Source organism: Narcine bancroftii, chromosome 1, assembly GCF_036971445.1.
Source record: "Narcine bancroftii isolate sNarBan1 chromosome 1, sNarBan1.hap1, whole genome shotgun sequence".
Classification (NCBI taxonomy): Eukaryota; Metazoa; Chordata; class Chondrichthyes; order Torpediniformes; family Narcinidae; genus Narcine; species Narcine bancroftii.
In genome coordinates, this window is record NC_091469.1 from 122,896,896 (window position 1) to 122,922,276 (window position 25,381).

At 38.8% G+C, this 25,381-nt stretch overlaps 1 protein-coding gene across 3 annotated transcripts in view; it reads left to right on the forward strand.

Annotated features, from left to right (window-relative positions):
* The window catches only part of aggf1 (angiogenic factor with G patch and FHA domains 1), a 130,295-nt gene that overhangs the window by 1,458 nt on the left and 103,456 nt on the right, over positions 1–25,381 (forward strand). For all 3 annotated transcript variants that reach the window (XM_069937954.1, XM_069937945.1, XM_069937964.1), the window contains 5 exons: positions 369–574; positions 4,836–4,932; positions 6,148–6,362; positions 15,564–15,695; positions 17,509–17,685. In XM_069937954.1, the coding sequence (XP_069794055.1) occupies positions 383–574; positions 4,836–4,932; positions 6,148–6,362; positions 15,564–15,695; positions 17,509–17,685 (813 nt within the window). In that variant the 5' untranslated portion in view covers positions 369–382. The remainder of the gene's footprint in view (positions 1–368; positions 575–4,835; positions 4,933–6,147; positions 6,363–15,563; positions 15,696–17,508; positions 17,686–25,381) is intronic.

Here is a 25,381-nt window from a genome sequence, read left to right on the forward strand (position 1 = left end):
CCCAGAAGAGTTAATACAATAATATAGCTATATTAGCATAGAAAGAAACGAAAGGAAATTTGTAGGATTTCACAGATGTCATCTAACACACAAATATAAAAGTTCATTGCAATTTAGAGGAGAATCTTTCAGGTCTAGAGGCATAGAGAGAAAAATATTACAAATTAAATCCTAATGTTTGGCTGTACGGGTGCCAAAATTGCAAAAACATAGAAAATTTAATGATGGAGCAGACTTGATGAGCTTTATGTCCTCATGCATATTAATTAAAATTTGATCATCGTTGTTTCTAATCAAAGATGTCTGATGTAGTTAGGGACTTAAAACGTTGTTATACTTTGTTTAATAGAATGCTCTGATTGATGCAGATTAAAGTTTTAAAATGGCAACAGCAAATGGGGATGTGCAATCAAATCATAACTCTGAGCTGCAAGATCTAAGACAAAAAGTCATAAGCCTGGAGGAAGAATTAACCGCCTGCAAAAATCAACTTCTGGATTTGCAGAAAGATCTAAATCATACTGAAGTCCTATACAAAGGCACAAAGAGTTGCAATGAAGAGCTGCACAAGCAGGTAAAGTAAATATCCAAAGAGATGTGGAATGAAGTATGTCAAAATGTACTGATCATGTTTTCTGGATGTTGTGACACATAGTGATTTATGTGATTTGAATGGGATAATAATTATGGACTTCCTCTTTGAATATTTGCCTAATTTAATTTTTACTGCAAAATTTGTAACAGTTCTCTGGTTTACTTCCATGTTCCAAAGGTGCACAGGGTGAGTAGGTTAATTGATCACATGGGTGTATTTGTCCATGGGCTTGTGGGACAGAAGTGAGATTGAGAGTGGGATGGTGAATGAGAGGAGGAGTAGTCTAAAAGCAGCAGTGGAGGTAGTTCCTCATTTAAATCTCATCAGGAACTGTGAGAGCGGGACTGAAGAAGAGGAGGAGTGATATAAAGCAGCAAGAGAAGTAGATGCTTGTAAAATTTCTCCATTGGCCAATTAGCTGTAGCCAATAAAGAGAGGGGAAGCTCAAGCACCATGGCCAATGTAGAGCGGCCACAGTGTAGGATTGTGGATTTAGAGACTTTGGTGAGCTGAGGATGTACAAAAGATAAGGTTGGGTAAGATCTTAGTAACAAAAGAGTATATAGTGGGATTGGCAACTAGGGCAGTGGCATGCTCTGATTGCAGGATGTGCAAAATCTGGGGCAGCATCTGTCCCTGATAACGACACCTGCAAGAGGTGCATCTAGCTGCAGCTCCTTACAGACTCTGTTAGGGAGCTGGATGAACTCTGGATCATTTGGGAGGAAGCGATAGGGAGATACTTGCGCCCAAAAGGCAAGATGCAGGAAACTAGATGACTTTTAAGAGAGGGAAGGGGAATAGGCAGTCAGTGCAGAGTACGTTGGTGGCCATTCCCCTCAACAATAAGTACAATGTTTGGATACTGTTGAGGGGGATGATCTACTGGGAAAAGTTGTAGCAGTCAGGTCTCTGGCACAGTCTGGCCCTTCTGCAAAGAAAGGAAGGAGAGAAAAGAAGAGAGCTATAGTGATTGGGGATTTGATCATTAAGGCAAATACATGGGTTCTGTGAACAAGATTTAAGACTACAGGATAGTATGTTGCCTACCAGGTGCCAGAGTCAGAGGTTTCTGATTGAATCCACACCATGCAGCTAGATGTCATGGCCCACAATACCAATGACCTAGATAGGAATAGGGATGAGTTCTTGAAGAGGGAAGATGGGAAATTAGGAAGGAAGCTGAGAATCAGGACCTCCAGTATGGTAATCTCAGGATTTTTCCACACTTGAGACACCATCAGGCTCATACAAGTATAATGTGCTACCTTTTAGCATGAAGAATACCCCAGTGACGTTCCAAAGGATGAAAAATTTTGTAATCAAGGTTTAAAACATGCAGATGCTTATATTGATGATTTAGTCACAAAAAAGTGACACATGGGAAGAACATCTGATAGAATTGGAGAAATTGTTTGCAAGGTTATCTGAAGCAAACTTAACTGTCAATTTAGCTAAAAGTGAGTGTGGACATGCTTGGGACATACAGTTGGTCAGGGTAAAGTTTCATCTATTCAAGTGAAATGTAGGCAATTTCTGAATTCCCTATTCCCAATGGCAAGAAAGCAGTGAGAAGGCTTTTTAGGAATGACAGGTTATTACAGGAAGTTTTGCAAGAATTTTGCAGAAATTGTTCTTCCTTTAACCAATCTTCTAAAGAAGGGGGAGAAATTTGTGTGGGCAAAATCTTGTCAGAGAGCTTTAGAAAATTTAAAGGTGATGTTGCGCCATAATCCTGTTTTTAAAATCTGATTTTTGACAAACCTTTTTCTTTAGCCATGGATGAGAGTGAAGAGGATGTGGGAATAGTGTTATTCCAAAAGAATGATTGTGATGGTATTGATCATCCAGTGGCTTACTTTTGAAGAAATTCAATCAACATCAAAAAATTATTCTACCATAGCGAAAGAACTATTATTCCCTGTACTGGCTTTGCAGCACTTTGATGTTTATATCTGTACAGCTCAGGGATCAATTATTGTGTATACTGACCATAATCTCTTGGCGTTCTTAATTAAGATGAAAGATAAAAATGAAAGATTATTAAACTGGAGTTTAATTCTGCAATAATATAATTTAATTATAACTTGCATTAAAGGCAAATATAATGTAATTGTGCTGATTGCCTTTCCAGATGTTAAGTTTACAATGTTTTGCAACAAAACATATTAGTTGTACCACTTGTATGATGTAAAAGAATGTTATTTGTCTGTAATATAACAATAATGAAGGTATTTGTAGATTGTAGTTAAAAAAAAAATTTGCTCATGCAGCTCAAATTTTCTTTTGGGGGGGGGGAGTATTATGAGGCCCCATTTTATTAAAATGAGATTATCGCTAAGGGATAATATAGACAGGAGAAACTGAATGGTCACAGTTAACGTTTAACATTTCACACAAGCATATCACAACTCAAGTCACAGCCAAGTGACAATTGAATACATTGGAAGAACTGATGGAAGGCTTGTCGCATTCTGTTCTAATTTCAATACATTGCAAAGACATTGGTTCTCCCCTTTTCAAAATCTCATTCTGACAGCTGAAGAGAACAGCTTTTTGAAGCAGCTCTTGTGGCCAGCCATTTTGTGGAATACAGAGCAAAGCATGTTCTGTGAATGACTGGGCCAGGCAGGTCTTTTGGGAAGCCAAGTGCTTCATTTTGATTGTGACTAATATTGAAGGTCACTTGGAGAGATTGGTGCCAGGGTCTTGGAAGTTTTGTGGAGGCCACCCAGTTCCAGTCTTGCCTACAAAAGGACCAGGAGTTTTATGAGCACAGCTTGTGGGGATGGACATTTCTGCAAAGGCAACGCAAGGAGCATTAGTGAGTCTGTAGCAGCCACAACTCCAGTCTTCCCATCAGTTCATCATGAATTCTGGGCATCAAATTTCAAAGCCCTGTGCTTCAACATTGAATTTGAAAGTCAGAACTTTGAAGTAACTTTCTAGACTTTGGCGTATGTAATCATTTGGGTGTATCACACACTAGTATACTTGCGCATAGTTGGGGATAGATTTAGTGTTAAGGATAGTTTAAGAGTTAGAAATAAAATTAGTGTTTTAAAATTAATCTGTGGTTCATTGTCTATTGCTGCTCGTTGCATGCGGTTCGTAACATTTGCCAAGACCAATCAAATCTGCCATTTCTGCAAGCTTTGAAAACCACCTTTGCTGTCTACAAGGCCTCCAACCTTAGTCTCATCTGCAAACCTGATGGCCCAATTTACCACATTAACATCCAGATAATTGATATAGATGACGAACAACAATGGTCCCAGCACTGATTCCAGGAGCACATCACTAGTCGTGGACCTCCAGTCTGAGAAGCAATCATCCACCACTACTTTCTGGCATCTACCGTCCAGCCATTGTCAAATCCAGTTCCCTACTTCACTATGAATACCTAGCGTCTGAACCTTCCTGACTAACCTCCCATGTGGAACCTTGTCAAAGGAATGTAGACAACATTCCCAGCCTTTCCTTTATCAACTTTCCTGGTAACCTCTTGAAAAACTACAAGATTAGTTAAACACATCCTAACGCACACAAAGCCATGTTGATTATCCTTAATCCATTTTAAGTACAGTATTTCTGCTGGATCCCCTGCAATTTCTACGCTAGCCTCCCCAAGGTCTGAGGGAATATCTTGTCAGGCCCTGGGGATTTCTCCACCTTTATTTGCTTTTAGACAACAAGCACATCTTTGTATAGATTCCATGACCTCACTGCTTGTTTTCCTTAACTTTCCTTGAGTCTGTGCCTGTTTTCTGAGTGAATACTGATGGGGGGAAAAAACATAAAAGATCATTCCCATTTCTTTCAGCTCCATACAAAGCCAGCCCCTAATCTTCAAGGGGACCTTACTATCCTTTTGGTTTTCATATACCTGTAGAAACCCCTAGGATTTACCTTAAAATTGTCTGCCAAAGCAGATCTATCTTGACTTTTTTGCCCACCTGATTTCTTTCTTGTGTTCCTGCAGTTCTTCTTTCCAACTAAAGGATTTGTTTGGTATTGACTATCTAAATCTGATGGTTGACTCCATTTTCCTGATCAGACCTCAATATCTTTCATCAATCTGGGTTTTATTTGAATAGTCGTAAATCAAAGTTGTAAATCAATATAATTTCAAGTTCATGGCAATTAAATATGATATTACCAACTGGCATTTGTTATAGTAATTTAAAAGTACATTTTTGATCTGTGATGTATGTGATTGAAACTTGTTATGGATTTACAGGTTAAAGATCTCTGTGAAAAACTCCATGAAAGAGAAAAAGATAATGGAATTGATGTTGAAGTTCAGACAGACCTTTGCTTGACATACCAGTTCAGAGGTACATCAAGTTCATTTGTCATCCAATTGAACCAATATAGCCCAATCAAATAGCGTTCTAAACAGTGCACACACACATAAAATATTACTAAAAAATGAATAGTACAATCTCGGTGAGTTATTTTAGCAGTTCAACTGATATTTAGCTGTCTCACTGTCTGTGAGAATAATGGTGGTTCTGGCTCTGATATTTCTGTATCTTTTCCCTGATGGGAATTGCTGGAAAATTCTGTTTATAGTATGGTAGGGGTCCTCCCTAACTTTGTGAGCTCTCTTTAAACAACAATCCTGGTAAATTCCATCGATTGTCAGTGGGTTAGACCCCAGTGATCCTCTTTCCTGCTTTTATGGTTGACCTTTGATCTGATACTCTACAGCAACTTTTCCACACTATGATGCAGCCGGCCAGAGCGCTATTGTTAGAAAGTTGACAGAATAGTTGCCAGTAACCTTGCCTGCCTCCGCTTTCAAAGGAAGTGCAATTGAGGTTGTGCCTTTCTGAAAGAGAGGAGATGCTGTGTGTCCAGGATGGGTCACTTTTTAAGTTGACTCTGAAGAACTTGGGGCTCTCCACTGTCTCCTATGGAGTTATTCATGAGTAGTGGAGGGTGGCCATCCCTGTCCTCCTGAAGTCCACAGTTATCTCCTTTGTCTTGTCCTCATTGAGTCTTGAATTGTTATTCTTGCATCATTTTACGAGATTTTCCACTTTCTCTCTACTATGACTCATTGTTACTGATGATGTCAACTACTGTCCTGCTGTAATGGAACATAAATTTGACAAATAAGAGAATGCTGGCAGTAATTTTCATTTATAGAACAGAATATTATAGCACAGGCCCTTCAGCCCACCATGTGGTGCTGACCCATGGAAATCTACATAAACTAATCTTTCCCTACCTCACTCGCATACCTACTTGGATCCATATCTGATGTCTCTATTGTACCAGACTCCTCCTCCAACCCTGGTAATGCAGTCCAGGCACCTACCACCCACATTTCCAATCTTCTTTGATTTTTATTGAGGGGATAAAACACTTGCAGAAGTAATTTGCATCATCAATTAGTGGATTTAGATTTTTTTTTGGTGATATTAGCACTTAAATACCAAACATTTATGAAGCACGGCACTTTAAATATTTAATAAACTGACTCAAATAAAATGATATTTTAAAAGTTACGGTGCCTAAATATCATTATTATTTCTGTTCTCCAGATTACCAAAAAGAAGATCCTGATTTTCATCACCACCTGAAAAGTGATCAGAATGATGAGGGACAAGAGTCTTTTACCCAATCTCAAACACAACTACAAACAGACTGCTATCCCTATTGTGATGTTGCCCACGCGGATGGTTATCAGTACACAGAGTATCTTGATAAATCAGCACTTTTGGATGGATCTGGAAATCATAACATTCTAGACGAAAGGGTAAGTCCTGCATTTGATTAACTCACCCAGGAATTGAGGTAAAGTGTTGAAAATTGGAGGAGTTTTTAAATTGCATATGCTTACTAAAATGCTGATGTAGTATATTTTCAGTAGTACTCTTAAGAAATTCCAATGTCAGATGTGCAGATACAGTAGAATAGCTATCTATTTCATGCAATATTTTGGATACTATAAACATAGTTATTAAAACCAATGATAAATTAAACAAAAATAAAACTTTAAGGTAAATGCAAGAATGGAGAACAATATTTTTCTGCCAAAGAACCTCATGGCACTTGGAAGCTTCCTCCATTCAGCAGTAATTTATCTGGATGGAGAATAAATGCGGGCAATCTTAATGTCCCATGTAACAAATAAAAATGATTTCATTAGCATGGATGCTGTTAATATACATTAATAATCTGAACAGGGGGAGTTGCAGATCCCTGCTGGAAAGGTGCTGGGAAGAAAAAAAATCCCTTTTCTTGCAAGGTGACATCTTTGAATCAGCAGTCATTGGTTTGCGTCCTATTTTAGAAATGAACATCTAGTAGAAACTGACACATTGAGAGTTTTGGGAGAACGATGCTATTGAAGTTGGTGTCATTTAGAACACAATTTGAATGATGCAAATTTTAAATGTATAGAGGCAGATTGGCAATAGGACATGCCCTTCAGCCCTCGATGTTGTGCCACTTCTACTCTTTGCACTTTACACACACGATTAATAATACCAGTATCTGATTATGTATAGTTAAATATGTACATTTCAAAAAGGTTCCCAAAAAGGATTCAGATTGGAAAAGATGGAAAAAGGAAAAGATGGTAGGAAAAGGGAACCAAGGCTGATGAAACAGGTCAGGCAACTAGTCAAGAGTAAGAAAGAAACATACATTAGATATAGGAAGTAGGAAACAGGAAGAGCTCATAAGTATATGGTAGCCAGGAAAGAGCTTAAGAAAGGACTAGGAGAGCTCAAAGGAGGCATGAGAAGGCACTGGCATATAGATTTAAGGAGAACCCCAAGGCCCCAACCCCAATGCATATGTGAAGAACAGAAGGATGATGAGATTGAAGATGGGGCCGCTAAGAATAAAGGAGGCAACATGTACCTGGAGCAGAGAAGGTTGAGGAAGTCCTTCCTTCCTTTATTTTAAAAAAAACCTAAACCCTCCCAACCCTATAACCCTCTATTTTCCTTTCATCCATGTGTCTTAAGAGTCTCTTAAATGGCCTCAATGTTTCAACCTCCATCGCCATCCCTGGCAATGTGTGCATCAGCCCGCCCGCGCCTGTCATCTGATGTCACCCGTCAGGTGCTGGCTTTCCACTCTATCTGTTCCTTTCATTGTCTTGTGTACCACCATCAAATCACCTCTCATCCTTTTACGCTCCAAAGATAAAACTCCCAGCTCTGCTATCCTTGCCTCATTAGATTTGTTTTCCAATCCAGGCCACAAACTACTAAATCGCTGCACATTTTCCATAGCTTCCACATCCTTCCTATAATGAAGTGACCAGAACTGAACACAATACTCTGTGTGCTCTCACTAGAGATTTGTAGAGTTGCAACATGACCTTTCTATTCATGATTTCAATCCCTCTATTAATGAATTCTAGCATCCCATAGGCCTTCTTAACTATCCTATCAACCTGCGCAACGACCTTGAGTGACGTATGGATTTGAACATCAAGATCCCTCTATTCTGAAAGGGATTAGTTGATTTTGTGTCAATAATAATTTGGTAGTTGGTAATTTGTTTTTTTCCTTTCTACGTGAATCTTTTTACAAATGTTGAGCAGATGGTGCAGTACTGGTGAACCTTTGTGGCACTAGCTTTTCATCCCACTTATAAAGTATATGTTCTGGTACCTTCTCCCCTATTTTATCTAGCTCCAACCTGGTCCAATCTGGTTTTTCCCTTGTTTGATAAAAATCTGATAGATACCTTAATTATGCTGCTCTGTAATAATTCTTAAAGTTTGGTAGCTGCAAACCACCTTGTTTGTACCACTCTGTTAATATATCTAGCGCTATCCTTGGTTTCCCCCCTTTCCTTAAGAATTTCCTTATAGATAACCTTTCCTTTAGAGAATGGAGAGAAAAGGGATCAAAAGAATAGAAAATTGTTTTTTGGGGAATAATTTTTATAAATATGGAATAACTCACAGTACAATGTTTGCATACCACCAACTGAAAACCTACTTAAAGGACAAATTGGGAAGCAGGCTGAGGTTACCAGAAGGAAGCAGCTTTGAATATGATAATTAAAAGATTTATAACAAACACGTACATCAAGCTGCAAGAGAAAGAGAACGATGAAATAAGCTGTAAACCCAAACAAAAGCGGGAACAAGATCTAAACATAAAGATGAAAAATGGGAAAAGCTATGCTCCGGAACTATGAGAAATACAATAAACACGAGGTTAGGCATGATACAATATAATTGGTTATACTACGCCCCAAAAGTTAAATAAACGGGAACCAACAGTATCAGAGCAATGTTTTCGCTGTAAGAAGGAAACTGGAACAACAGTACATGCAATTTGGGCATGTGAGAAAGTGGAAAAGTTTTGGGAAGATCTAAACCAGGTATTAAATAAAATCACAAAAAGCGACATACCAAAAAATCCAGAGATCTTCTAAATAATATAAGAAGTAAAGAATTTGGCCTCAATTTGGATGAAGCACAAAAAAGATTTATTATGATAGCCTTAGCTGTAGCAAAAAAATGTATAAATGTCAACCTGGAAATCAGAAGAGAGCCTGAGAGTACAGCAGTTGTACATAGAAATGAATAAATGTATTCCATTGGAAAAAAATTACAAAATTTAAAAAATAACATCACAGTATTCGAACAAATTTGGGAACCGTACATGGAACACAACAGAGAGGGCCTACCACGGACCTCCACCCCCTAAAATGACAGAATGAGAAGAAGACGAAATGAACTGACCCAGTGTGCAAAAGTAGATGACACAATTTTCTTGTTTATTTTCATTGTGTGAGGACATTGTTTAATGGGTTTATTGTTTGTATATGTTGAACGATTAGTGGGTAGGGAGGGGGGTGGGAAGGAGAGAGGGAAGGGAGGGGGGAAAAAGGGGAGAAAATGACACTGTATGTTCAGGAGTGAAATGTTTGTGTGTATTTTGGTTAATATGGTTCATAGTGTGAAAAATAAAAAAAATTTAAAAACAAAATCCCTCTATTCATCCACCATTAACCCTGTACTCAACCTTCCGATTTTCCTTCTAAAATGCATCACCTCACACTTATCCAGATTGAAATCCATCTGCCACTTTTCTGCCCAACTCTGCATCCTGTCTATATCCTCTTGTAACCTTTGATAACCTTCAGCTTCATCCTTCGTGTCATCTGTAAACTTACTGACTCATACTTCCATCCCTTCATCCAGGTCATTTATAAAAATCACAAAGAGCAGAGGTCCCAGAACAGATCCTTGCAGCACTCCACTAGTCTCTGACCTTCCTTCCACTACTGTTCTCTGATTATTTTTGTTTCCCTTACAAGCCAATTTTTTATCCACATAGCCAAGGTTCCACTGATCCCATGTCTCATGACTTTCTGAATGAGTCTCTCGCTGGCGACTTTGTCAAATGCCTTGCTAAAATCCACGTAGACAACACCTACTGTCCTATCTTCATCATCAATTTCTTTTATTACCTCCTCAAAAAACTCAATTAGGCTCAAGAGGCACTGCCTTCCATTCACAAAGCCATGGTGAAAATCCTTGAGTAGACTGTACTTCTTCAAATGCTCCTAGATCTTATCCTTAAGAATTCTTTCCATAAGTTTGCACACCACTGACGCAAGACTTACTATAATTCTCCCTATTACATTTTTTGTTATTCTCTAATCCTCCGACACCTCCTCTGTGGCTAAAGAGGATTCAAAGATCCTACTGCCCCAGCTATCTCTTCCCATAGCAGCCTGGAGTATATAGCATCTTGGCTGTGGAAGACACCAGCTTTTGGCAAACATTCTGTGCAGGTCAGTATGTCTGTTCCTCTTCGCTGACGTGAACTACCTGTAACTGCCAATGGCTGTGGTTCTTTCACTTCATTGTACCCCGCAGGACAGATTGTACACTACATTGTACCCCGCAGGTGTCCCGTGGACTGGGAGACAGGAGGACAGAGGGATAGAGGGATGGGCTGTGTCCCATGGACAGGGTGACAGAGGGTGTGAGGAGAGTCCCAATGGTGAGACAGCAGGACAGGAGGGTGGGCAATGCACTAGTTGTCAAACAGAGGGACAGAAGGTGCATTTAATTTCCCATCATCTCTGTTGCTGCTCTGAATGTACACACAGGCTGAGATCCAACACTTCCGTTTCCTTAATTTCCACATGGTCCAGCACACAGGCCTGTTAATTTTCAACCTCGCCATGGTCAAGGTCCTTTTTTCTTGTGAATACTGATGTAAAGTATTCATTTAGGACTTCCTCAACCTTCTCTGCTCCAGGTACATGTTGCCTCCTTTATTCTTTAGCGGCCCCATCTTCATTCTCATCATCCTTCTGTTCTTCACATACGCATTGGGGTTGGGGCCTTGGGGTTCTCCTTAAATCTATATGCCAATGCCTTTTCATGCCTCCTTTGAGCTCTCCTAGTCCTTTCTTAAGCTCTTTCCTGGCTACCATATACTTATGAGCTCTTCCTGTTTCCTACTTCCTATATCTAATGTATGTTTCTTTCTTACTCTTGACTAGTTGCCTGACCTGTTTCATCAGCCTTGGTTCCCTTTTCCTACCATCTTTTCCTTTTTCCATCTTTTCCAATCTGAATCCTTTTTGGGAACCTTTTTGAAATGTACATATTTACCTATACATAATCAGATACTGATATTATTAATCGTGTGTGTAAAGTGCAAAGAGTAGAAGTGGCATTGAGTTTCTCTTTACTACCAAGCAGCAAATCAAGTAAATGCTTTGTTTAAAACCCAGGAAGTCCTGTCTGATGCTTTTAAGTTTTTTTTTCTAATTGTTTAATTCTTTAAGTAATGGAGGTTCAATTACTTTCAAGGTTTAGAATTGGACCAACATTTTATTCTTGATATACAAACTTAAAGTTGAATTTTAATTGGTAAAGAATATAAATTTATCAATTACAGTACATTATTATTGTGCTTGTATCTTCCATCATACTGAGCTGTTTTTTAATATTATATTTTATTAAAAGATGAAGTTATAACCACAGCTACAAAATTAAATCGTTAACAACTATCCAAAAATACTACATGGTTTACATAGAAAAAAAAAAGCTACAAAGACTACTAAGAAAATACTACAAGAATTCCTAATCCCCACCCCCTTCCACCCCCCCCCCACTAATCCTAAAATCTCCCCCTAAAAAAAAGGAAGTAAGGAGAATAACTTATCATTCCATCACTTACAATGTGGAGGTGAAGCTCCACCCATTGTCATTCTCAAATTTTCAATTTAAAACAATCCAAATATGGGCTCCAAATCTTCCTAAATACATAATATTTATCCTGTATATTATGTTATTTTCTCTAATGGTATACAGGACCTCATTTCTGAATGTCATCTTTGTAAATTAAGTTCCATCTGATCTTTCCACGAAACCACTATACATTTCCTCGCTACTGCCAACACTAATCGTAAAAATGCTATTTGGAATTTATCTAATTTATGAACCAAAACCATTTCAGTAAATTCCCTAATTAGAAAAATCTTTGGATCTAAATTAAATTGTATTTTCAGGATGTCTTGCAAACAATTTCTCAATCACAAAACCGTACCTTTCTGCTCATTACAACAAAAGCACAAGCCCGACTCCCTCAATTTATATATTTTCAAACGTTCTGGGGTTAAATACAATTGATTAATAAAGTTGTATGTTACTAACCTATAACCTTACATTAACCAACTTTGTCATAGTGTCCCTATTTATCTTCCTCCAACTATCTATATCAAATTGAATTTGTAAATCACTCTCCTATTTTAGTATTTATTTATGCAAATCAACCTTAGGCATTTTCTGCTGTGATAATTTATACATTTCTGAAATAAACCCTTTCTTTCCTCCATCTCCGAATAATTCTTCAAATAACGTTCCTTTAGGTAAAATCAAATGTCTTCCAAAACCTTCATACAACATAGACTAAAGTTGATTATAACAAAAAAAGGGTTTTTATTAGGAATTTGATATTTTTCCTTCAATCTATCAAATGTTAAAAAACTACCCACTTCAAAACAATTGTTTAATCTCTTAATTCCTCTCTGATTCCAAATTTTAAGGAGGTTATTATCTATTGTAAAAGGTAAGTTTTTGTTCTGAAAGAAAGGAGTATATCTAGATTAACCCCCTAGTAACCCTATAACATTACTAACCTCTTCCCAAATACTTATCAAATGAAACAAAACCGGTAATTTACAACTATTGATAGATTTACTCTTGTCCATTTATAGATAAAATGATCCCTTCTTACCTCTACAATTTGTGTCAATTTAATATCTAACCAAGTAACTATACTGTCCAAATCAAACATCCTATTAATAATTTTCAACTGTACTGCCTTGTAATAATTCACAAAAGTTGGTAGCTGCAAACCCCCTAACTCATATTGCCAAGAAAATTTATGGGTCGAAACCCTCGCTAATTTACCTTTCCATAAAAATTTCCCCACCAATACATTTAAATCATTAAAAAAATTATTTTGTACTTTACAAGGTATATTCTAAAAAAATAATATTGTAATCTAGGAAATATATTCATTTTAATACAATTCACTCTTCCTACCAAGGTTAATGAAAAAGCCTTCCAACTGTTCAAATCTTTAATTGCTGTCAATAACGGTAAATAATTCAAATCCACTAATTGACTTATATTTTTATTCACCTTAATACCTAAATACTTTATACAATTTGACCATTTAAATCTTGCTACTCCGTTACATTCAGAATAATCTGCATCCAACAATGGCATAAGTTCACTCTTATTCCAATTTACTTTGTACCCAGATACCTCCCCATCCTGGAACAGGATACTCGCAAAGAACAGGAATACTCGCAAAGACTCTTTTGGATCTGTCAAGTATACCAAAAAATTATCAGCAAATAAGCTAATTTCATACTCTTTTAAATCTGAGATAATTCCTTTTATTTTCTCTTCTTGTCTTATCACCTATGCCAAAGGTTTGATCACTAATGCAAACAAAGCTGGACAACCTTGTCTAGTGGAATGTTCCAAGACAAAGGAATCCGATAAAAGCCCATTAGTCACTACTCTTGCCTTAGGTTGTTTATATATCGCCTTAATCCAATTAATAAACATTGCTCCAAACCAATATTTTCCAAAACTTTAATAAACTTCTACTCTATCAAAAGCTTTTTCTGCATCCAACGACAAAACCAAAGGCAAATGAGATCCTTCCTTAGAAACATTTATCAAACATATCAATTTAACCACATTATCTGCTGAATATCTCCCCTTAATAAAACCAGTCTGATTAACATGAATCAAAGCCGGTTTAAAAACTGCGCTAATCTTTTCACAAAAACTTGAGTCAAAATCTTATAATCAGCATTCAATAGTGAAATTGGTCTATAAGATCTCGGGTGCAGCTTCCAGAGCTTCTTGGATGAGTCTCAATCTATCATTTCCCTTTACCCCAGCTGGGACTTTTTTCTGGTTTCATCCTGTCATGTGCAGTTAGCCCAATATTCTAAAATTTAGTTTAGCCTGTCAGCAGTTCTCTTGTAGTCTAACCATAGTCAGAAGATTTTCCCATCATTCCCTATTGGATGCTAATTAGTTGCCTCGATTATGGCACAAAGTGAGCAATTATTATACCTTTGCAATTGAGCAATGTGTGGATAATAAAATGGCTTCTGACACACTGCTCTGATAGTTTTTGCATGTGGAATATAAATGCAGTGAGCCCAAGTAACTTTCACTTTTTTTGTTGCCTTTTACTTTCTGTGGATGCTGTGTAACCTGTTGAGTGTCTCCAGCATTTTTGTGTATTGCACTCAACCTGGGCATCTGCAGATTGTTTCAAAACTTAAGGTGTGTCATAAAGCAAAGTCCATCTCGTGCTCAACATTGAAAATCTGGCAACTTGCCAGTGAGGACCAACATTGACCTTAATAGTGATGAAAATGAATTGGACCTTTTAAACAATAAAATCTACAATTGCAGAGCGTAGACGGGGGAAGTGGGCAGCAATTGTATAGCTGTTTTGATGCTTTTGGGCCAATGTGAATAAAAATCATAATAGAGTGGGTTAGACATGCCTAGTAGGCTGTATGCACCATGATTCTGTGGCATTTTATTTTAAATAAAAGTTTGTTGATCTACAAAATGCTGGAGAAACTTGATGGGTCAGGCAGCAGCCACAGAAGGTAACATTTCCAGCCAAAATCCTTTATCTGTACTATTACAAGTTTCTTGTTAACCCATTAAGTTCAGGAATAGGATACCTTGTAATTTCAAGGGAGCATGGCAACGGAGGTTTTAATTGGATTCAGAGGAGCACAAAAGCATTGAGTTTCAGGAGTGGAGGACCACGGAGCCTGTGAGTTTCAAGAAAGTGTGGGATCCTGATGAATTTTGCAGCAGAAAGGGAGCTAAAGGTGCCAGTGAATTTTAGGGGATTGTATGAAAATCATCTCGGCTGAAATGATGGATTGTCCAACTCGATGGTGGATTACCAGAGGTTTACTGTATTTAAATGCAGGAGCTGTGCAATAATTTACCCTGTCTGTATTTGTACTGCAGTGTTAAATATTGGTATTGTATTTAAAAAAAAAACTTGTGTGTAATCTTTACATATATTCAGTGCCTTTTATCCTCTCCTTCAGAGCCTCTATAATTGTACCTTATTTCAGTGTTTGAAAAATTTATCTCTTCCACCTTCATTAATCTTAATTCCCCTCATGCTTTAGACTTTTACCTTGTCTTGGGACTGATGACATTTTCATCTGCACAGGACCTGTCTCCTGCACTTTTCTCTTTAATTCCCTGTGATTCTCCGCTTCCCTCAACCAAAGAGATGGTTTTTAAGGAATCAGTCTTAACTTTGCAGATTATTGCTTCAGCAATGGACATAACTTTATTCAAAATAAAATGCAAATCCATTACTAAAATTAATAGTTTTTAAAAAAAGTCGTATCAGTAATTACTTAAGATCATTTTTTCTTTCATTTTAAGGATTCAACAGATACATCTCTGGCAGAGAGTTTGCGTGCTACTGCAGAAGCTGCCGTGTCACAGACAGGCTTCACGTATGATGAAAGCAGTGGATTATATTACGATAACAATACTGGGTTCTATTATGATTCGGTAATTTGATTTATTTTGCTTGTGCTAATGAGTTTTGTTTCATGATTGATTTTACCTTAACTCTCAAGGTTCCTTTTATTGTCATGTAACGCATAATCATGTAAAATACATGATGTACTTCAACTTTTGTCTGCAATGAGACAAATAGTCACCATAAGCATTGTTTGGAGACCCCGTCAAAAAAAAGAGATGCAAGGAGAATCTGTGAAAAGACATTGAGGGTTTGGATGCACTTCTTCTGTAGCTACAAAAACCATTGGCAACCCGAGCTCCAGATCCAAACTTCCAAAAAGATCAGGAAACCTTCAGCATTTAAGGTCCTTCATGAGCCCTTCTTTCAGTCGGCACCCTCTCGACTCTTGGGTCCGATACCTGGTTTGTATGAGCCAGTTCCCAGCAGCTCACAGCCTGTATCGGTCCTTCACCTGCCAAGCCCCCACTGTTGTCACTGTCCCTGTAGGGTTGTTTCCCTTGTTTTTCCTTCTCGACAGCGGGTGAAGTTCTCCTGTTTCCATTGTCCTGCACTAGTTTGCTGCTCTGCCTGGAGTCTGCAACTCCTCATGCATTGGCACCACTATCTTGGCCACAGACCTCTGTGATTGCAGGATTTTTTTTTTAAATAAAAAAGGCCCCTTTTAACATGCTATTTGAAACCTGTATGGAGCCATCGGGATCAGGCAGTAAGTCAGCGCTGTGTCTCCACTCCCTGCTCTCATGGTCAGCAGCAGTGCTACCATTACAACAGCTCTGGTAGTGCCACCAATTTTTGAGACGATTGGTAGATATTTTAATTTCTAAAACTGATTTATTGTAAATGACAATGGAAATTGATCACTGTAGATAAGATCCTACTAATATTTTGTTCTTGGTATAATCTAAAAAGCAGGAAAAAGGATTGAAATAAAATGGATTCCCTGCTATGGCATTGACAGACACAATAAGTCATAAACAGTCTGAAATTTCCTGATTTTGATTTGAGCTGCATACACTACATGATCGTGTGAAGATCTTTCACAAGAATGAAAGCAATTTCTTCATCCAAATTCCTTAATTTGGAACAGCTCTTAAATCTAATTAATGTAGCAGATGACTGTAAAATCACAAATTATTAAAAAGTGATTTATCTTGGATATACTTGCAATTTAAATTTAACAAAATGCTGAAAATTGTATTCAGAATGTCTCTTGACAACTTGAGTAATATAGATCAGGAAGTCAATAGGATTGATTGACATTTTTCTTCTCATCTGTTTTAAATAACCTGAAAAATTTGTCAGCTTAACTATAATGCTGCAAGAACTATTGGAATACTTGCATTTGACTTTCAACTAAAAATAGAAGCAGACTCAACAGTGATGTTTTTCATTATTTAACATTTTTTTCACATGATGAGAAAATGTACAAATGAGTGAAGCCTCTTCAAGATGCATTGCACAGCCATGGGTCATATGTCTAAGCAAGAAAAATATTGAGTGATGTGATTTTAAATATTGTATTTAACATTTCTGGATCCTAGTTGTAAGTGGAAAGAAAAAGAAAATAGCTGACAAAATCTAATTTTGTCTGAGTGCATTAGCAAAATGTACACATTGAATTCCCTATGTTAAAATATATTTTTCTCCCCACTGTTAACTAAAATTTGCTTTCTGATCACATTAATCAGTATGTGTATGTTTTGAAATCGGTGAATAATTGTGGTTAAACATGAAAATGTTATCAAAATCTTAACTTATGATTTTCGTATTTATTTACAATACTACAACATGAATCCTCATTTAAGATTTTATATTTATAAATTTCTTTTTATTGAAAAGACAAACCAACTCCACTATGATCCACACACTGGGATTTACTACTCTTGTGATCCTGGGAGTGGACTCTATCAATTTCATTCTCGAGTGGACCTACTTCAATATCACACAGTTGATATAGTGAAAAGGGCTAAGAAAAAGCGAAAAGGAGTAGAAAAGCCTGAGTTAAAAGAAGAAAAGGTATGTTGTATTCAGTTATCTTTACTGCAACTGAAATGGCATAATTCAATAATTTAAGGCAGTGCACAGTCTTGTTAGAAAGGGGAGAGAAAAGTATTAAGATTTCGTATTTCAAGAATTCTGACTCATCAGTCTCTGTTTTCACTTTGTATTCCTTTCAGTCATTTCTTACTTTTTATAATACTCCTCACTTGTTGTGATGCATCACTTGAATTTTGAGTCTTGTCTCTGAGGATAGGGAGATTGTTAATTGATTTTTCAGTCACTGAGTTGATGCCATGGTGCATGAGAACATAAGATGTTCTACCATTTCTGTAGATTATGCCAAGTGATAGATAACCTTGTGTTGGTCTATGCAACAAAATCACCATACCTCAACTAAATGCAAACTACAATAAGGTTCAATGCTTGCAGCTGTGCTCTTTAGTCCTGTCCCCAAAATGGGGAGATCACTTGGTTCAGTACCCTAACTCTGTTGGCTACAATAACAAGGATCTCCCAGAGGCAACCCATGTCATTTCCCTATCCTGTACCCTTGCCAACATCTCTGTACTGGCAGAATGCGACCACCTACAAGTTGGAGGAATTCCATCTGGGTGCCCTCCAACCAGATGCATTCACATTGACTTCTCTTGTTTCTATTAGCACCCCCCTCCCCTCGTCTTTCTACTCCCCCATCATTATTTCTCTTTTCCTCTGTCTCTGTCTCTGTCTCTGTCTCTGTCTCTGTCTCTGTCCCCCAATTCCTTTGGCTCCTTTCCTCTAGCTCTGCATTCATAGAGTACCCCTCTCCTAATCAATTTCCTCCTGTCCTATCTATGTCCAATTGTCACCTTTTATCTTTTGTCCTGTGCTCCTTTTTATCCCCCCCCCCCCCACCCCTCTGTCCTTCCCTTCTCCCCTAGCCTTTTTATTTAAGAGTTTGCCTGCTTTTTCATCATTCATTGAAGAAGGGTTCAGGCCTGAAATGTTTGTATATCTTTACCTCCTCTGGATGGTGCGAAACCTGCTGAATTCCTCTTGCATTTTTTGTGTTTTTACCTCATTCGCCGCATCGTATTAACCCCTATGCTCGCTTGACTGCTGTACCTCATGAGAAATCATTTACTAAGGAGTAGGAATGGAAATTGGCCTTGGGCAACATTTACTACCAAGACCCCATCCAGAGAGCATTGATAGAAGGAAAAGCTAGGTGTGGAACTTTGTCTCTTGTCAAAATTGGGATCGTAATTTAAATGTTTATGTAAATGCTGTTTAGAGACTAATCTGAGATGTTTATTGATATATTTTTAAAATTAAATTAGTTTAGGACATTAAGAAATAAACCACATTGAAATCAATTTGAAAACTCACCCATTCAACTGAGGGCTCTAATTTGTGCAGGATTCGGTAGCCCAATTCTGTGGTGAAATGCTGCAGGACCACAGAAAGGCATAATCTTGTTAGATTTCATGTGGAACTGCCAGGTAATGTTATTCAGCATATCCCAGACTTGGTGATTTAACAAGACTGGATTTGTAGGTTAGTGACTAAACTTTGGCAGTTCCAACAGCATGCCATCTATATAATCAGTGGATAAATTTATACAAATAATCATATCAAGGTCTTTAATGTCATTAAGTCCACCCTCATGAGGGGTGAAATAAAATGAATAAATGTTTCTGAGGTAAAGACTAAACTTGTACCGCAAGAAGAAAGTCATTGCTTTGGTTCTTGATAATATAGTTCTGCCAAAAATACCTTAAATTTCATGTTCTATAATAACCATGTGATTATATGATCACTTTCCAGCCTGTCTCAAAGTGATGCTGGACTGAACTAAACTAGAATTCTCCAAAAGAAAGTGGCCTAAAAGTTAGAAACTGGAAACTGGGATCTATCTGCATTAATGCAAATGACATCAGCTATGCCTTTTGTGCACTCTGTACCTTCATGGGACACGTGTAACCCACGTATACACTGTTTGACTGCGCTTACAAACATCACTCCTCCATCCATCATGATAGTACTACCTCCAAAATCAAGAAAACAAAATCATTTCCTTTCTAGGACCCCTCCAATATCTGAAGTCTTTAAACTTGCGACCAACCAAGTTAGTCGGAGAATGCATTCTGCCGTTATCAGCAAAATGGTGATTTTTTTATACCCTTGGATACATGCTTAGAACATCATCATATCATTACTTGTCCAATGACTAAAACTGATGAGCCAAGCAGAACTCGAAAGTTGCAAACAAATGTCTAATGAAAAATTTGTCAAAGTCACTTGCCTTGACAACACCTGCAGGTGATGGGCATATCACAGGGTATGGATATTTGATGTGTACATAGAAAATAAGGATTTATCTATGAAGCAGCTGGTCATCATGAATACATTTTGGAGCACCCAACAACTCATTGCTTGATTAAAGGAAGTATTATGGCAAAACTTAGGAAGTAATCCAACATCATGGTTTTATTTTGTGTATGTATAGAAGGCCACCGACTTTACATGAGAATACCATCAAGATTCTGTCCTGACTGAAGATTATCACAAACACTTAAATTGTCCAGCTCTTCAGTGTTTCCTTGACTGCCAAATATTAGTGTGTTTTCAATCAACACAGTGAGCAGTTTGATTTTTAATAAATTTGCATTAACACTCCATGGATGTAAACAATGCTCTTGAGAGCATTCGTTTCAGTTGATGCAAAACTAATTTTTCTCTGGAGACCCAACAATTTGAGGCACCAAAGCCAGTGTACAATCCTATTTGAGTAGCCAAAGGATATGGGGTGGCATGGTGTGTATGCTACCAGACCAGTAAGCCAGAGACTTGATTACTACAGCAATTTTGGAAATAAAGCTAAATTGAGGTAACAACAATTAGTTCCAGTAGTAATCATCAGGGAAAGCAGAAAAATGTTAGAAATACTCATGGGAAGAGAAATACACAAGAAAAAAGGAGTAGGACACTCATTTCCCCCCCCTGCCACCCCAAACCTGTTCTGCCATTCAGTTTGATCATGTGCTATTTCCCTAAAAAAAAGCCGTAAATGATCTTTCAACTATCTACCCATCTTTACCTTAAAAATAATTAATGAGCAGAGTTAATATTTGTTTAGATGCACTTCATCAGAGAAAAGAAGATTCTTAAGCTGTTGCAAATGAGGGGATGGCTTTTGATCAGGTTAAACCAGGGTGTTGATGAGCTGTAAACAAGGCTATCTGGTCTGTGAACAAATAGGTGAATGAAAACCAAGATGAAAGAATGTAGAACAATACACAAGTGCTGGAGAAACTCAATAGGTCATGTAGCATCCATCCATAGGTGTAAAGGTCAATCAGTGTTTTGGGCCTGAGATCTTTGTTGAGATAGAAAAAAAATGCCTAAATTAAAAAGGTGAGGACTTCAATTTTCATCTCCAAGGTTACTCACAAACTAATTGAGTCTTTAAGGATGTAGCTTCCAGACTGAGTCTGCAATGGGTAATGAGTGGGAGAAACCCACTCGATGACCTTAGCAGTTTACCTTGGGAGATGCATATCTCTATTTTATTAATGATAGAAGTGACCATGGTTCAGCTTTACACCAAGGACATCCTCCATCATGTAGGTCACCATAATTATACTGAATATGATAATTGGAACAAATTGACAGCTTTGCATGGTTAGTGCAGTACTATTACGGGGCCAGTGACCCATGTTGGAATTTGGCACAGTCTGTAAGTTGTTTGTTCATTCTGCGTGGGTTTCCTTTTGGTTCTTCAGTTTTTCTCCCACATTCTGAAGATGTACAGGGTTAGAAGTTTAATTGATCATATGGTGTATTTAGGCTGTAAGGGTGTGTTACCATGATGCATTTTTTCTTTAAAAGGTCACATTTGGTGTTATGACATGCTGTGAATTAGCAGCAGCAAATATATACGGCATCACAGTTTGCAATCTTATGGCAATTGTTAGGTCTGCTTTGTTCATGAATGAGTGAGACAAACACCAGGCTGAGTCGAAATCAGGGTTCTTTGTTCTTTATTACCGGATTGTAACACTTGCGACCAACCAAGTTAGTCGGAGAATGCATTCTGCCGTTATCAGCAAAATGGTGATTTTTTTATACCCTTGGATACATGCTTAGAACATCATCATATCATTACTTGTCCAATGACTAAAACTGTTGCTATCCTTTCCCTGCTAGCTTCCTGCCTCTCAATCCATCAATGTCTCTCTTAAACTGTTGCTATCCTTTCCCTGCTAGCTTCCTGCCTCTCAATCCATCAATGTCTCTCTTATCTTGTAAGTACAAGGATGCATTCTGTTACTCCTTAGTACTGGGTGACTCCTTCTCCGGTCCCATCTCATGATGTTTTACCTAACAGGAGTACAAGGACACCTCCCCTTCTTGTTACTGCCCTGTACAGGGTAACTCCCTACACATTCCCATCTCATGATGTTTTACCTTACAATCCCTCCTTTGTCCTCTTTAGAGGACAATCTCGCCCTGACTATGCTACCACCGCGTTACATTATTTCGCCTATTATTGCCAAGCTCTATACGGGTTCTGTTCACAGGGTAGTTCGGCTGGTGGGCGAGGGCTCCCCCAACCCTCCTTTGCGTACACCCCCCATCCGTCACCCCGATCCCATTGCCCGTTTACAAGTTTCATCCCCTTTGCCCCCAAGCAAAAAAAAACTAGCTAACCCCCCGTACATTAGTAAATTCCCAAGTTAACATATGGTCTACAATCTAATTCATAATACTTGTTCTACAATCTGATTAATAATGTTTGTGTTACAATCAATGTTATAATATTTGTTCTACAATCAAGGTTATAATATTTAGGTTACAAGCAAGGTTAAAATTATATGTGTAACAATCTAATTCACAATCCCTCCTTCCCATCACATTCCCCTTCAGACTCCAGATCGATCTCAGCAACTTTCTCCGCCTCCTGTAATGTGAGATAGTCTTGCTCCACAGCCTGCACAGCTTGATATTTCGGAGGCAGTTCATCACGGTCAGCAAAGGCTTTCTCTATGGTCCTCGTGACCAGCGTTCGAATGCATGGAATACAACAACAGCCACAAGTGATAAAAATTGATACAGAAATGAACAAACCCAGCAAAAGTTGTCCTAACAATGTGCTCCATCTCCCAAACACTCCCTGTAACCAGGATAAAACAGGATTGGAGACTCCAGACTGGGCTTTTAATTCTTTCGCCAATGCCCTAAGTTTCGTTAACCCCTTAGTGAGTGATCCATCTGGCCCTGTGTTATTAGAGATAGAAGTGCAGCATAGATCTCCAAACATAGCACACACTCCACCTTTCTCTGCCAGGACCATATCAATCGCTATCCTATTCTGAAGTGTCATAAGGGAAGTTTCTGACAGTTGTTGATGTATTGCCTCAACAACGTCCCTGGTCAAATTTGCAAGGCGCTGGACATTATAGTGAATAAGGTTGATCCTATTAACATTCTTATTTACAGTGATGGGAAATATTGCACTAAAAACAGGAAAGCTTTCAAACCCAGCTGCAATCTCATCGGCTAATTTAAATTCGTCCGGAATATTCCGGGCTTGGCCAATGGCATCAATCCATACCCCATCAGTGTTCCTTCCTCCCGGCCCCAAGAGTCCAACACTCCTCCTTTTTCTCCACAGCCAACTCTCTGTGTGGCGCAATTCTAGGAATCCTCGTCTCCCTCCTGCCTTTTGACAATCAGCACTGGCGCATTAAGGGTTACTAGAGCACACCGACCATCCCAGTTAGCGGGGAGCCAGTTGTACAGCACTCTTCCTCCACAAAACCACCAAATATCCGCCCTAGCCTGGGTCAAGCGGGTTGCACTACTGCTATGTGAGAGATCAACATGAGTCCTGCACGAGTCGCTGGGCAACCAACCCACATGGAAAACGTGCGCTGCTGTGTTGTTGTTGGCAAAACAAGTAACATTAGTTATGCCTGTGGATCTAAAGACAGGGGGAGCTACATTAGCCGGAGCTATGGGAAACGTCTGTTCCCATATCAGACACCTATTCAGTGGGTTGGATTCTGACATTAGGTTCAAGGCGCAGTCCATAGCATCTGTCTCCTCAAAAATTGATCTGCTCATCCGTAATAATGGCCTTCCTCGGGCACAGACCCAGCAGTTCCCATACCCTGCTTGGTCCGCATATTTACCCATCTGATCTATCCAGGAGTTTGACTCATCAATACCTGTCTCAATTGCTATCTTCTCTCCCCTGGTCATCTTCGTACTGTCGAATTTTCTCACTTCCCCCTCTTTCGAAGTGGGTTTAATTATGTCCTTTGTGTATGTTTGTAAGTCGAACCTCACCACTCCCCAAGGATCTTTTCCACTAATAGACACTCCAATCATTAGATAGAAGAGGTCTCCGACACCATGTTCTCTCCCTGTGCCCCCCTCGCATGTCTTAGAGCTCCATCCCTTCATATTCCACGGGTTGCGCAGCCCCGCCTTTACTGTCAAAATCAGGGGATTCTCTCCTTTCATTGAATAGGTCACAGCACCACGTATCAGGGAGATTTTAGTGAAAAAATTATAATAAGGTTTGCTGGACCCTTTGTTAAGGGGTTTTCTTATCCATCTAGTGTCGGGTCCTGTCCACCACCAAACCTCACCCCAAGACGGACAGACATGTAGACCCCATTTAGGATATCCTATTTTAAAGGCACACATGTAAATATCATATCCTCTCCAGGACGCCTCATTCTTACCACACGCTATTATACTGCATAGATCGAACTGGAAGGTGTTATCCCTGTCTTTGTCTACCTTTAGAATAACTTTGGCCCCGCAAGAATCCGAGCTATTCTGCTGACTTATCCGGCATCCCATTAGTAGTACTGCCCATAGGGCCCCCGGTATCGTCTGCATGAGTCTCATCAATTCTATCAAGGCTGGCTACGTGCTGTTTTGCCTTGGAACAGTAGGCAAAATGATGCCAATTATGATCCCCTGGTTTGTCAATTCTTACCGACCTATCTGTTACGGCGGTAACAGTGTATGGTCCAGACCACCTAAATTCAGTCCAATGTACTTTACCTGGTTTACGGATATACACCAGGTCTCCCTCCTTTACTGGAACTCCTTCGGTGTCCGGGTTCTCCTTACTAGCATTCGCCACCTGTTGTGAAACTAAAGCAACCATATTACCCAGCATCTGCATATAATGATCCAGTTCCACTTCCCTTTCTTCCCACAACTTAACCCATGCTGGATCAGTCTTTGGACCGGGCATGGGTCGACCCGTTAGAATCTCATGCGGTGACAGGAAGGTATCTTTGGCCTTCTCTTGTCGCATAGACATCAGTACTAATGGCAATGCCTCAACCCAATTCAACCTGGTCCCCCCTAAAACTTTCCCTAATTTAGATTTTATCGTTCTGTTTGCCCTTTCTACTAACCCCTGGCTCTCAGGCCTATAGACACTACCAAAACGATGTTTGATCCCTAGGTATTCTTCAACCTGTCGGATCAGCTCATTCTTAAAATGAGACCCATTATCAGAGCATATCCTGCTGGGGACTCCATAGCGGGGTATTAACTCTCGCGTTAGCCAGCCTATTACACTATCCGCATCTTCTTTCTTTGTTGGAATAGCCTCCACCCATCGTGAGAACCTATCTACTGCCACTAAAAGATATCGGTAACCCTCCTTTGTCCTAAGGTCAGTACCCATATCTGTATAGTC